This window comes from Chionomys nivalis, chromosome 13, assembly GCF_950005125.1.
Source record: "Chionomys nivalis chromosome 13, mChiNiv1.1, whole genome shotgun sequence".
NCBI lineage: Eukaryota > Metazoa > Chordata > Mammalia > Rodentia > Cricetidae > Chionomys > Chionomys nivalis.
In genome coordinates, this window is record NC_080098.1 from 67,407,733 (window position 1) to 67,421,815 (window position 14,083).

The following is a 14,083-nucleotide window of genomic DNA, read 5'->3' on the forward strand; positions in this document are numbered from 1 at the left end:
CTCAAACCCCAAGCCTGATGCAGGGAGGGCATCTAAGTTCTTTGGGGATAGGTGGGCTGGGTCGCCCTCTTCAAATAGAAAATTGTGCTCATTTGGGGTCCATCTCCGTGAGAGACAACAGTGCAGGAAACCCCGCCCCACAACCCCTCCCCCGCATCCTTTTCAGGCTTCTCAACTCCAATGAGCTCTTTAGTCCTACCAGCACAGAGAGAGCGGTAAAAGCCTCAACTTCAGTTGTTTCGGTGGCTGCAAACTTCCAAGTTCAAGATTTTCCCAGGGCCATCTACAGACTAGGAGGAGTCTGGGGAGCACTGCTTCACCACTTTGAAAAACTCATCTTTAAAGCAGCATGATAAACTTTGAATGGTGATTTCAACAGCTTCTCCCTGAGTCATACAGGCTGCCAACTGATTATTTCCAAGTGTCCCAGGACCTGCGGCTGACTCCTCTAGCACCCAAATTTGGTCACAATCCGATCTGATTTACATTAATGGAGGAATTAAAAGTGCCAGCTCCCCCGCCCCTTATCTGGATGCCTCTCCCCCAATCTAGCTAAGAATAGAATACTTTTTTAAAATAACTGTGAGTTGGGACAGACTTTACTGCAATAAAACATTTTAATTTAATTCAGAGTAAGGGATAAGAAATACTCTTCAATAAAATATATAAAATTATACAAGATACCCTTTCGATGGGCTAAAAATATACTGGAAGAGATGGACAGGAAGGTAAAATACCAAGGAGCCGCCTGTGTTGTCTGACATTTTCAGCAAGTCCATAAGATGGCTTCACCCTCTGCCCCCAACATGTTAGAGCATATAAACCTCCCTACTAAGTTTAGCACACACAGTAAGCACACACAATGAAGCCATGTTTTTTTTCCCTTCCTGACTCTATGGACTGTTGGAGAACATTGAAAATACAGAAAACTGTTACAAGACACTGGTTTTTAAGGAGACCATTACGATATCCTCCCCAGTCACCTCTGCAATGTGAGGACTGGTGGACTGAGCATTTCACAGAAATCAGTTCTTCCAAACATGCTTTACCCTTTAAACCCTTTCTAAGGCCAATTACCTGGACCGGAGTAAAGACGGACCTGACTGGAGTTAGGAAGGCTTCCTATTTGCAACCTAACCCTGAGGAATTCTCAGGGTTATTCTGAGCCTCCTCTCACTGACCTTAATAAAACAGAAAAGAGTTACTATGGAGAAAAGGAAGGAAAACAGGATCATATGCGCGTCAAGGGATCATCCTTATGCACATAAAAGGCAAACATGGTACACAACTCCCTTCCTTTGCAAGAATCTACCTGAATCTACTTCTTATATGCTCTGTGCCTACTTCTGGTATGCTTTCCATAAGAAGGTCCACCATCCTCTCAAATTCTAGCAAATTCTGCAAATAATCTCTTTCCCTTTAAGAAAATGTAGCAAACTTAACACAGTATCTTAAGAAGATGCTATCTAGAAAAACGGATAAATGTATATATAAATTTTGCCTTTCAAAATAACTTGAATTTTTACATCTGGCATATAAAAATGTCTTATATTTTATTATATATTTATACATAAAAACTAGCAGAGCCAATATTTGTGAGAGGAAAGGGGGGCATCTGGAAGATTATGAAAACAAAACAGGTCTTGGTACCTCTCACCTAAATAACAAAGTCACTCTGTATCAAGCGGCCCTGTGGGCCCTGTGGCTTAGGGTGGCGATGCAAGGTTTGTGTTCAGGAGCTGGACTGGTACCACCTTCTAGGAGAGGGAGGGGAATGCTTTCATGCAAACATCCATCCCGGAGTCTATCCATTTGGTCTTCTTTAGGATAGATGATACATGCCATATCCAACCGGCGTGGCATAGAGTCCAACAGGCGGGATGGGAAGCACAGGTCTATGGAAGGGGTAGGACGCTCCATAAATGGATGCTGCCTGCAGGGGGGAGTTGATGGGGAAGGGCAGACTGAAGCCTGAGGGCAGCATAGGTTTGGCAGCCATTTTCAGCTTTTCCAGTTCCGCCTCCTGCAGTCTTTTCGCCTTAGCCCTTCGGTTCTGGAACCAGATTTTGACCTGGGTTTCTGTAAGGTTCAGAGAGCTGGAGAACTCGGCCCGCTCTGCAATGGAGAGGTACTGTTTCTGGCGGAACTTGCGCTCCAGGGCTAGAAGCTGGGATGTGGTGAAGGGCGTGCGTGGCTTCCGGTTGGTCTTGTGTTTCCTCAGGGTGCAGGTTGTGGGGCTCATGTGTCCTAAAGAACAGAGAGAGGAACCAATTAGCAATTGTGTCATTCTCTCCTAAGAGAACACATAAACCTTGGCTCATTTTCCAAAAAGGTACCTTTGTCAAATCCGTGTGTGTGTGTGTGTGTGTGTGTGTGTGTGCAAGTAGTTAGGGTGGAAAAGGACCACATTTAAATGGTAGTTGCTATATTTTTATATCAGCTTGAGTAATGTGGTCATGAAACTTTTTATATGGAAAACATATTGCACTGCAGAAAATGGAAATAGAAACCACGACTAAAGCCGTCTGTAAGTCACAGGAGCTGAGCATTATCTAAGACATAAAACTTACTCAGAATTCAATCTCTTGTCTTTAAAATGAGGGCCTGAACTCATGCACACATCAGGAGGAAAACGAAAAAGGTGCTAGATGCTGGGTCAGCCTTGGACCGCTCTCTGAACCAGAGAAGCGGGCTTGTATCAGCCTGTTTATGAAGGATAATCATGGAGATAAGGCCTGCGGTATTATAATAGCATCCACGGATGGACAGGCAGATCTAAGCAATAAACAACCACACAGCTGTCACTGCATCCACCCTACAGATTATAAAACCCCAACATCATTTTACAGATCTGGATGTGGGATCCGTTTCTTGGCTGTGTGCTTTGGCAGTATAAACTTTACTAAGACGGAGGTGTGTGTGGGGGGTGTAAAATTAGCTTGCTCATAAATGGACATGTCAAGAGAAATCCCTCTGCCTCTGAACTCTGAGCCCCTGACGATGGCATCTTTGTCTCTTTCATCCATTCCATGGTTTAGGGCAAATGTGTAGATGATTATTTTGTTGTTGGAATTTAGAAGTGGGGAATAACAAGCAAAATAAAGACATGGACACAGCGTCCAGACTCTGTTTAAAATGGGCTGTTATAGGAAACACAAGCACGGGGCCTAAAGGTGACTCCACAGCAGCGGCTCAACTCCTTCTGGTCTTGTTTCCCTCCGGGCTAGGGGAGGAGCGTAAAGTGACGAGAATAGAATGTTAAACAATTATTTTTCTACTTTTGGCATTTACAAGTTATTCTAATTTTTCTAATGTAGCCGGGCTGGTAACTCCTGTGTCTTCGAAGGGGAATGTAACATTTCTTGTTTAGTTACTTTGGTGGCCCAAAGAAGAATTTACACTTCATACTTGAGAGTGACACAGCGCAAGTCCCAACCCAGCCTCGGTCCCAGTGTCACGGTATTAGCCCGTCACTTTACAAAGTGGCAGCTTCTGCGGTCAGAAAACAGAATAAGAGACTTCAAAAAAGGCCCTGCTTTTGCATATGCTAATCCCTAAGCGAGCCTAGGGGAAGGGGCTTTCCTCACTCTCAAGCCAACAAACACCAAGGCTGCAATCCTGAGCTTCCCAAGCCTACCCAGGCTCCCTTCAGACTCCAAACTTCAAGGCACTCACTTGCTGCTGGTTCCCCAGAGGAGCTTTGAACCGGGTAGCTTGGGTCACTCTTGTTGTGGTGTGGAGAATTGCAAAGTCCAGGCCTTGAGGACTATGCGTATGTGGCAAAGCCATGAAATGAGTACGTTCCCCCCCACCCCTACCGTGTTCTTCCCCCACCTCATTTTTATCAGCCAAAGAAAGCATGTGATCACACAAGGCAAAACAACATTCAGCCTACTTTCTCCAAATAACAAAACCAGAACCGGGGTTGGTCCAGCTCCAGCTCCCGCTCCCAGCTGATTCTCGGTACTCTCTGGGCCCATCCTGCTGACACTTCCAGGCCCCAAGTACCAAAAAGTCCTATGCTTTCAAATGAAACCTTCTCTGAGATCCCTGAGTTTCCTATAAAAAGCTATCATGGCAGACAAGGAGCACAGCCCACTGCAGAGAAGTTTCAGGGCTGGTGGGGAAACTGCCCTACTAGATCCCCAGGCCTAAATATGCCAGATTTCTGACCTTTGGCCACCACCCTGTTTTAAGGCTGGAATCCTGGAAGTGCTGTGGGGCATTGCCCTGGGGCCTAGCAATACACAGGCACTCTAAATTTGTTAAACAAGTTAAGACTTTTCACCTTGTTGAGCCTCCATTTCAATGTCAATAAAATGGATAAATATTACTTATCCTTCGGGGTGGCTTGGAGGACTCAGTTTTAGAGGGCCCAGAACTCCACTTAGGGGGTGATGAGCAAATGTTCCCCAGAGCTTTTCCAGGGGCCCAAACTGCTGATCCCTCTGAACCCTGCTAAGAGGTGTCCTCATCTGTTAACAAGAGGCGCTCTACCGCCACACAAAGGAGATCAGATAAGATAATGTCGTGAAAAGCGCTGTGCAAACTTGAGTTAAATTCTTTAAGTCCTTAATCTCTGGGCCCTTTCAGCCTTTCAGAATTTCCAACAGGGTGGAGAGAGACTGCCAGAGGGGACAGCCACTGACGCCTGGGTCTACGGTCTTGTTTTGTTCACAAAATACCTTGTAGCTCTAGTCCCGAAGGCTGAAAGGGGAAAATGCAGGCAGCTTCTCTTCCAGCTGAGCTCGGAAAGTCCCTCCACAATCCTCCTTTCTCAACTCTCCCGAAGTTTAGTGAGGGGTACGCACAGAAAAAAGGCAACAGAGCAGATAAATCTCAAAGGCCCAAAGATAAAACTAAACAAAGCAGTAGGGAGAGGGCCTGACAAATGGCAATAGTAAAAGGACCCAGGACCCTGAAAGGATGCTATGCCCCGGAAGGCAGTCAACACACACTCACTAGAGGTGGGGTGTTGGTGAAAAAGATCAGTATGGCCAGCCCCCTTGCGATAGAGGGTCACAGAAAGCATGGACACCAGATCCCCATGCCCAGTGCAAGCATGGATGGTGGCCTGGGACAAGCAAGCACAGTCTTCTTAAAAGTACTTGCCACCATGTCCGAAGCCACAGGTGGCATGACTGCCTGTACTCTGAGGTTCTACCAAGCGGCCAAACCCGGTGAACTCACGGCCACCACACTGTATACTCTCAAGTTCTTGAAGGAATGCTGGTAATTATCACTGTGACCCCAGAAGAGCCCGTGAGGGTCTGGCCCGAACTAACTAGCTCGCTGCAAAACTCAAAACCTAATGAACAACGAACTAGAACACGGAGCAGCTTCCTTTCCGAATCAGTCTCTGCCGCCATCCCTTTAGATCTGGCTTGGATATTCTGCAATTCGAAGAAAACCAACGATTTCCCCTCCACGTCTGGTTAACCTCCAATTGTCTTATCTTTATAGTGGGGCTCACTTCACAGGGACGCCTGCATATTTTGAACGTCAGTAAAACACATCTTGATACTCATTAGAAGTCGATTCCTGCCCGGCGTGGTCGTGCCAAGTCAGTAATTACAGCACTTAAAAGCAGGAGGATGAATTCAAAACTATCCTGAGATACAGAGTTCGAGGCCAGCACGGCCCACAAGGGACCCCGTCTCAACGAAACAAAACAATGACTCTCCCATACTGCTCGGGCAGGTACCATGGTGGGCAGTGAAACACAAACATGAAGAGTCCGGAGCAGGGGGCTAAGGATTGCAAAAACCAACAACTGCGCTTTGGTTTTCAAATGCCAGCCAGCGCGCAGGTACCTTAGACTTCGCGCAGCTAGGGATTCTGGGATGCGGACCGCTCGCTGAACTGGGGTCAAGAGCATCATCCTGTTAACACCCGTCCCCAGCCCCTCTGGGACCCCACGCGCGGATGGAGCCCCGGGTCCGGTCCCGGGCGCGCACTCACTGGGCGGAGGGGAATATCTGCCGGGCTCCTGTATCCACGCCGCTCCATCTTCGGAATTTTCCGACTTGACCGAGGCGGTCTCGAAGGGCTTAACGAGAGGCCCGGGACTGTGCGCTTCCCGGACGCCGTGTCCCGGCAGCAGCAGCGGCCGCAGGGCAGCGCCAGCCGAGGCGCAGTCGGGTGGCACCGCGGGCGACTCCTTGGGCGGCTTCTTGTCGGACATGAGAGCCTCCACGCTGAAGGGCAGGCTGGAGACCTTGACCCTGCGCTCCTCCACTCCGCCCTCGGCACCCCCAGGCCCCGGGCCCGGGCCGGCCAGCATCGCGGGGCCCTCCTCGTCTGACGAAAACAAGTCACTGCCTTTGGCCGGAGAAGCCATGACTTTCTGCGCCGTCTAGCTCTCGGCGCGCGACTCCGCTGGCAACTTGCAAGCCAAGACTCCAACTTTTGGGGGGGGAGCCGGCAGGGGCGCGCCGGGAGCCCAGCCCGTCCACGGAGGGGAAGTGGGAGACTCGGCTCAGCCAATTGGTGCTGCTCTGCTACTGACGCCACGGACGCTCGCCTCTGATTGGCTCTCTCTGGAGAGGCTGGGGCCCTCTACCCCACCCCACCCCGTTTGAAATAAATTAGGAGTTAATTACAGGAGCAGTCAGCAGAGTTGTTATTAGGCGATCCCTCAAGGGTTATAATCGCCCAAACTGAAAAGTCCAAGGCGTAATTAAAGCCGATTGTTTAAAGAGGAAGCTTGCCGAGTCCCATTTCTTCTGTCTTTTAACCCCTCTTTAAAGTGTACCTGGTGCCCATCCCACACGCTCCCGCCTGAGAACGGTGGAAATCCGCAGATGGCATTCCTGGAACTTTTATAACGCTCCTACTATGAGCCCAGACTAGTGTAACTTTCTAACTATAGTGGAAAACAGTGGCCGGCATCTTTGCTAATGGAAATGGTTTAGACATGATGTTTAGAAGCATCTTGTCTTTGGAAAGTGTTCCAAGACATTAGCTGTTACTTTAACTCAATCCTCAAGAAAAGGGACCTAGGATAAGGGAAGCTGAGAGGTGGTCAAGGAATGCCCAACTAATCTCTCTCCTCTCCTCTCTTCCCTTTCTTTCCTTTTCTTTTCCTTTAAAACAGGCTCTTGTTCTCCAGCTTGGAGTAGCTTAGAAGTCGCTCACTATGTGGCCCATGGCCCAGGATGGTCTTGAACTTGCTGAGATCACCCTGGCCTCTCCTAGTGGCCAGTGTTGAGTGTTGCGATTGTAGGTGTGTACCAGCACAACAGGCGCCCATTGATTCCTAGTGGCTAATTTATACAAATGGCCTCCATTTCTTCCAGGACTAATTTTAGAAACTGAAAATGAGTGTACTTTCTTGCCCCCTGAATTTCCTCTCTAGGTCAGCGCAAATGTGTGTTTTTTGAGCTTGTGTCTGCCATTGGGGTTCAGGTGCCAGCATTGCCTTGGGAGGGCTGGGCAGGGGAGAAGGGCACTTGTGACACTTGGTGTCTTTATTCTTCCTGCAAATCTTGGAAATAACGGGGTTCAAGTTTGCAAACTCCAAGCCTGAGTATCTTTGGGAAAAGGACATCTCACCTGACTTGATTTTTTTAAAGCTGCATACCTACCCTTGCCCCACCCTAAATTGAGGACAGTCCTACAGCAGGGTGACCAGCTGCATCCAGGCACTGAAGAGAGTTTTGAGACAGAGGCCTGGAATGGTTCTGAGCCCAGCCCGCAGCCAGCAGTAGCAGACAGATCGCTTCAAACGACACATTTCAGGCCGCGCAAGCTTTTTCCTATATCCAAAAGACCATCCCGTGGTGAGGGAAAGAGAATCCTGCTCAGCCAAGGTCCAGAAACCGCTTCCTAATCAGTTCCTCCAGCACTGAAGGGAAGACCACTGTTTAAAACTGTTTAAATGCCCAAAGCTTGGCAGGTACCTTCCAGTTCAGGAGTTTAGAAACTTGACCTCCTAGACTTACAGAGCCTTCAACTCTTTTCAGGGGACACTTCTGAAGCAGTGCTCTTCACCCCAGACGTTTACTGCAGCGAAACTTCACTGGTCTGAAAGGACCCAAAGGGGAAAATAATCTTAGAAGATAAAAAGCCTTCGCCAGATATTTTCAGTTCAGTTTTGGAAAAGCTTTTTAAAAGTTAAGTTCTAAACGATCTTCTGAAAAGAACCGTTGGAACTTTCTCCTACCACAAGATACAAACACTTTGTTGTTGTCGTTGCTAAGACTGGAAGCCCAGAGAAAGCCATAAGACTATGACAGCTGTCTGGAGATGCGTACATTTTCCCTGGAGTCGTATCTGATGATAGGAATCTCAAATACAATACAGGTAAATCCAGATTAAGTTCTGTGTCTTCTCGATGTGTGAGGCAAGACATGGGGTTATAGATTTTGGAAGCAAATCTAAAATTCGTTTAGCCCTCGGTTGCCAAAGTGTACAGTAAAATAAAGTTCACATTTGAGTTAGGCTGAACCCAGCCAATGCTTTATAAATAATCCCAAACCCCATCTTTAAAAACGTGTCCGTGTAGGGTCACAGGCTGATTCCTAGGAAGTTTAAAAAAGAAAAGGGGGGATCAATTCCACTGAAATGCCTTTATTTTCATTTAATTCTGGCAGAGGAAAACCCAGGCTCTCCCTCACTATTTTGGGGGAAATGATAAGACACACAGAGAGATAGTGGAGAGAAAAGGAATATTTAGTATTGCTCTCCAGGGTGCCAAGCTCTGGCCATGAACAGGACGCATGGCCAAGGAGACAGCTGGCGATCCGCATCCCCATGCCAGGCGCCTCCTCCCCAACTCTGCTAGGGTGGGGACCAGGGACGTAAAGAGCCTGAACACGGAGTTAGCCCTTCATGGAAAGCCCCAATCTACTGCAGAGTTTTGCATACCCTCCGAATATTTTATTCACATCTCCGTGACTCCGAAGCCGGAAGGATCTTGTGGGAATTAGTTTTCAGTAGGCTTCGTAAAGTGGTGGGTGTAGGGAATTAGTTTTGAAATAATCTTGTATATCAAAAGCAGCATTAATTTATTCAACTCTTTCTTTGTCTCAGGTATCAGAAAATAAGGAGCCATCACCGGCCTTCACCGACCCCGAGACAGGTCCTTTCTAAAATTCCAGTCTGAAAAAGGTGCAGATTTGGGTGTCTTCCCAGAGCGGAGGACGGGCTTTTGATACCTCGGACACAGACACGCAGTAAACTTTTTAATTCCGGGGTAATTAGAATAATGTATATGCAACTTTAATACTTGAAGCGGTTAAAGAGGGGTTCCAACTAGAATCCAGCCACCAAGAAGCGTCACCTTTACACCTTGCCCAAAAGCCTGAACTTGAGCAGAATCTCATTTGCTTTTCAAACACATCACTACAGGCTGAGACTATATCTCTGTCTAACCATGGAAAAGCCTCGGAAGCTGCCCAATCATGCAAATAGGAGGTGAGACACCCTCGAATTTCCCTTGGGCCTAAGCTTGCACGTTCCCGAGTTCCCCACACCCCTGATGCAAGTCGCAGGAGCCCGGACCCGTATGAAGCAGCCGCGGGAGCGCGCCCCGAACTCCAAGGTGAAGGCACTCGTTGCAAGCTGTGAAGCGCTGAGCACCGACCTGGGCGTTTGCAACCCCGAGGACGGCTCGCGGGATCCCAGTGGCTAGGAGGGGCCGGGGGAGGGGCAGAGAAGGCTGTAGACGGGCCAGGGCTGCGGGTAGGCGCCAGGCGCGGGGAGATGAAAGGCGGGCTCCGGGGGAAGGGGCTGCGCCGGGTGACCGGCTCCAGCCGCGCCGGGCGCCCCGCCCCCGCTGCCCGGGGCAGAGGCGGCTGCCCGCGCCGGAGCCGCGTTAATTGCTCTCGGCCCGGCACTCAGCCTGCGCGGAGCCAGGACAACCTCGCTCCAGGAGGAATGACAATTCGCCCTAATGGGACAACCTCACTCCCGGAGGAGTGACAATTCCTTCTAATGGGCCGCTTGTTAGAGGCCTATTCTCCGAACCCGGGTATCAGAAGCGGGCAGACAAATGGGCGCCAAGGGCCGCCAGGAATTCCACCACTGCCCTCCACTCCGCGGGCATTCGCTGTGTGACTTCGGGCAAAAGATGGCTCCTCTCGGAGCTCACTTTCCTCACCTGCGCGATGGGAAGAAGGGGGATAGGGCAGATCAAACCACCAACTGGGCAGACAAATCCCCAGGCAGCTGGAGCAAACCCCCCCTGAGAGTGACTCAGCAGGGAAATTGAAGTTGGATATTCAGGGTGGGAGCTGTGTTTCTTTAGCCCTTGTTCACTTGTTTAGGACGCTTAACAAAAGGCTGCAGGGGAAGGGCTTTGACTACAGCCCTACCTAGATAACCGAAGGCTTCGGAGGAGGTGTTTTGTTGACTTCCTACCTGTTGAAGTTGAGTGGTAGGAAAGAGGGGGGCTTGAGAGGTCAGTCCCACCCTGTACCCCTGGAAGAAGCCCAGGACAAAAAAATGCTGCACCTCTGCCGGGCCTGGAGCCTGGAGGGAGAATGGCCAGTCCTTGGAGGCTTCACTCCACATTGGCTCAAATGTCACCGTGGCCTAGAGGGAGTGAGCCCTGGTTCTGAGCCTTCGTAGACCTGTTCGCTAGCGGAATCCCTTCTTGCCATCTGTCACCACTGCCTTCTCTGTTTCCTCTTTCAGAACAGACCGATGACACATCCCTGGGATCCTAGAATGGAGGAAGGTGAGACAGGAGAATTGCTGCAAGTTCAAGCCCAGTTTGGGCTATGTGAGATGCCCCTCCCATCTCCAAAAGCCTAAGGAGAAGAAAGAAATGAACCCTCTAGTGCATAACCTCCAGGCTTGCTGAGTGAGAAGTAACAACACCCCAGAGAATACAGCCTTGCCCCCAGCTTGGCAGAGCTGTTAGCTTTAAAAGGGATTGAGTCATGTACCCCTGTAAGACTGCAAGTCACCTTACCTTTGCAGCACCAGGGCTGTCGCTTGTAGTGTGGTAGTATTCCGCAGATGTCGGCTATCTCTCAAGTTGCTGTGCCTATGTGCTTCCCTCTCTCTCCTACCGTTCCTCCTGGTAAGCAGTGATCCGTGTGGGAGGTCTTGCGTGCAGAGATGCAAGACTGTTGAGCCCTGGTAGTAGGTACCTGTCTATGCAGAGATCTCACCCCATATCTCTAGGGAGACAGAAGAACAGAAGGAAAGCACAAAAGGTTAGAAACAGCAGAGGTGTCTTCCAACTCCTGGGCACAACTTCTGACAACTTTCCCAGTCTCTGTCTGCATTGGACAGGAGCAATACTGCAGCGCAGATCTATTTGCAAGTTAGTTTCCCACAAACTAGCAACAAACAAACCATCAGGAACAAACCACAAACCACCTGAAAGGCAGTTATAGGACAACATTGTGTCATTGCAGCTATGGGAAACCTGCTGGACCATTGAGGATGACATTTAGTGCATCTCATACAAGTCTCAGCTCCCATCCTCTAGGCCAGAATAACTACCAGAATGGCCTTTGTAGTATTTTAGTGTTTGCTTTCCTTACTGGGCTACAACCTCAGTCCCCAAGACAAGCTTTTTAGCTGGCTCAGTAAATGCCAGCTCCTTTCTTGTTTCTCAAACAACCCTTGGTTGGGGGCCCTTGTTCCTCCTCAGGAAGGAGAAAGCTAAAGCTTCATTCGAATTTTTTTTTCTCACAACCAGTGGTGGAGATGTCAGTCAGGGTTTGGCTGATTCTAAAATTTATGTATCTCAGTTCCAAGGCAGCCTTGCTGCACAGGGAGAGGAGGATGCGACTGGAAGGGCTTGCAGCATTGAAGTATTTATGATTTCCACCCCCAGCTTAATAGACAGGCTCTTGAGTCTGAGAAGGGCTTAAATGACGAAAAGAGAGCCCTGGTTTGTGGATTACCAGTGGCTTAATAGGAATCTCAAACATTTTATTCAGTTGTGTCTACATTCTTTGGTATTAGAACAAGAGAAGGGAAAAGACGTTTAGGGAGCTTTCTAATGGTCACAATTACACTTTTTAATTAAGTAAAATAGAATGCTGAAACAGTATGGTGACCCGCATCTGTAGCCCTAGCACTCAGAAGGCTGAGGCAGGAGAATTTCCTTGAGATCTAAGCCAGTCTAAGTGTCCCTACTTAATTTTTTAATTTGTTTTTTTTTTTTTTTTGAGATAGGGTTTCTATGTAGCTTTGGAGCCCATCCTGGAACTAGCTCTTGTAGACCAGGCTGGCCTTGAACTCACAGAGATCCACCTGCCTCTGCTTCCTGTGTGCTGAGATTAAAGGCGTTTACCACCACTGCCTGGCTCCAAATTAAAATTAAAAAAAAAATCTATTCTAGTTGCTCTATCCCATATTCCTTGTTCTATTCTGATAATGAAGGAGATTGGAAGTAGTTATTCTGAATGTTGTTAGTTATTTGTAGGTGAAGGGTTGGCATATGGAGCTGGGCTCAGACGTGCTAGCCTTCAGGTCTCTTTGGGTAGAAAAACTCCCCTAGGCTCTCTAATAGGATGGGGTGCATCTCAGCAGCAGAGAAGACTCTGGGTTCCATCCGTGGAAACTACACACCTTAAACTGTGCATCATATCATGGGATGTTTTAGCATGGCAGAGCTCTTTCCCAGTCAAGACTTCCCTTGCCTCCCAGTCACACCAAGGCAAGAGTATCTCACCCCTAACCTCCTTCCTTCCTCACTCTGTCTGTCCCCCCGGAGGCAACTGCACCCCCCCAATTTGGTTCCACTTTTCCTGAGGTCATGGAAGGGTGGGACCTGAATTTGTCCTGTGTCTCCCTTCTTTGGGGACCTTCTCTGGTCCTGAATACAAAGTGACCTGATTAGAGGGAGGGTAGGACTTGCCGTGAGGAAGGAAGCCAGCGCTGTGTCCAGTGTGGCTAGAAGAGTCCCAAGCACAGTGCAACAAATAAGCATGGATTGGATCATCAAGTCAAGGTGGTGACTGAGCCTGCCCCATGGAAGGAGTCTTTGCCCTCCCTGGTGTGAACCTGGAAGGAGGAGTCTTTGCCCTCCCTGGTGTGAACCTGGAAGGAGTCTTTGCCCTCACTGGTGTGAAGCTGGCATTGTAAGGACTGAGCCCACCCCATGGAGGGAATCTTTGCCCCTCACTTCAGTGTGAACATGGAATCCTGAGGTGTCTCTATGTTTCAACAATTGCGGGTGATGCCCATCAGGAAGCAATCCGTGCATGTTGGATCCACATGTCTCTAGACCCTCAATTATCACCATAGCCCCCAGGAAGGAGCTGCTCATTTTATAGCTGCAGAGTTTGTCACTTTCTCAAGGTTGAAGCATCAACTAAGTGATCCAGTTGACATTTGACCTCAGGTCAGACTGTTTCCAGATGGGAACCAGCTTCTGTCTCTCTGAGTTTGCACACAGCATGTCTTCTGTCCCCACATCAGCAATGTCCTGGTCTTGCTGGATTTCCATATTTTCTAGAGAAAACCATGCTTTTATAATTCTTTTCTCATCTCTCTCTCATTAACTTATCTGTCTGTCTGTCTGTCCATCCACCTGCCTCTCTGCCTATCTATCTATCTATCTATCTATCTATCTATCTATCTATCTATCTATCTATCTATCATCTATCTCACTACCTACCTACCTACCCACCTACCTGTTGTCTATCTATCGTCTATCTATTTATCTAACCACTCACTGATCTATCTTCCCACCCACCGAGTGCCGAGTACAACCTGCGTGTGTCACTTATTATTCCTTCCATCGTCTGTGATCCTGGGCTTGAGCTCCAGCTGTCAGGCTTGGGAGTAAGAGCCTTTGCCTTGCTGAGCTCTCTCTCCAGCCTGTGTTTCTGTAGGCTAAAATACCCCAATGTATTTAGCGATGACACCTGACATCGCCAGGGTCTGCTTCCCCAGCTGCTTCCTAAGTATCGTGTGTGGCCAGGCACTGATGGAAGCATGTGGTCCAGACCAAGTCACTAAACCTCACAACAGCCCTGTTAGGGCATTGCTAATATTATCTTCATTTTGCTCACAGGAAACCCTAGATATTTATAATTTCTCTTTTTAAATTGTGTTTGTTCAGGTGTCTCTTCTCTCTCCATCCTTCCCTGGCCTTCCTCACATAGAAAAGAAG

General features: G+C 48.6%; 1 protein-coding gene across 1 annotated transcript; it reads right to left on the bottom strand.

The window, feature by feature from the left end:
- Positions 1–1,656: 1,656 nt before the first annotated feature.
- Positions 1,657–6,340, bottom strand: Msx2 (msh homeobox 2). Its single transcript, XM_057787960.1, has 2 exons — positions 5,962–6,340; positions 1,657–2,247 (listed from the first exon to the last, which is right to left on the bottom strand). The coding sequence occupies exons 1-2, from the start codon at positions 6,338–6,340 to the stop codon at positions 1,823–1,825; spliced, it is 804 nt and encodes a 267-aa protein (XP_057643943.1). The 3' UTR covers positions 1,657–1,822.
- Positions 6,341–14,083: the final 7,743 nt, after the last annotated feature.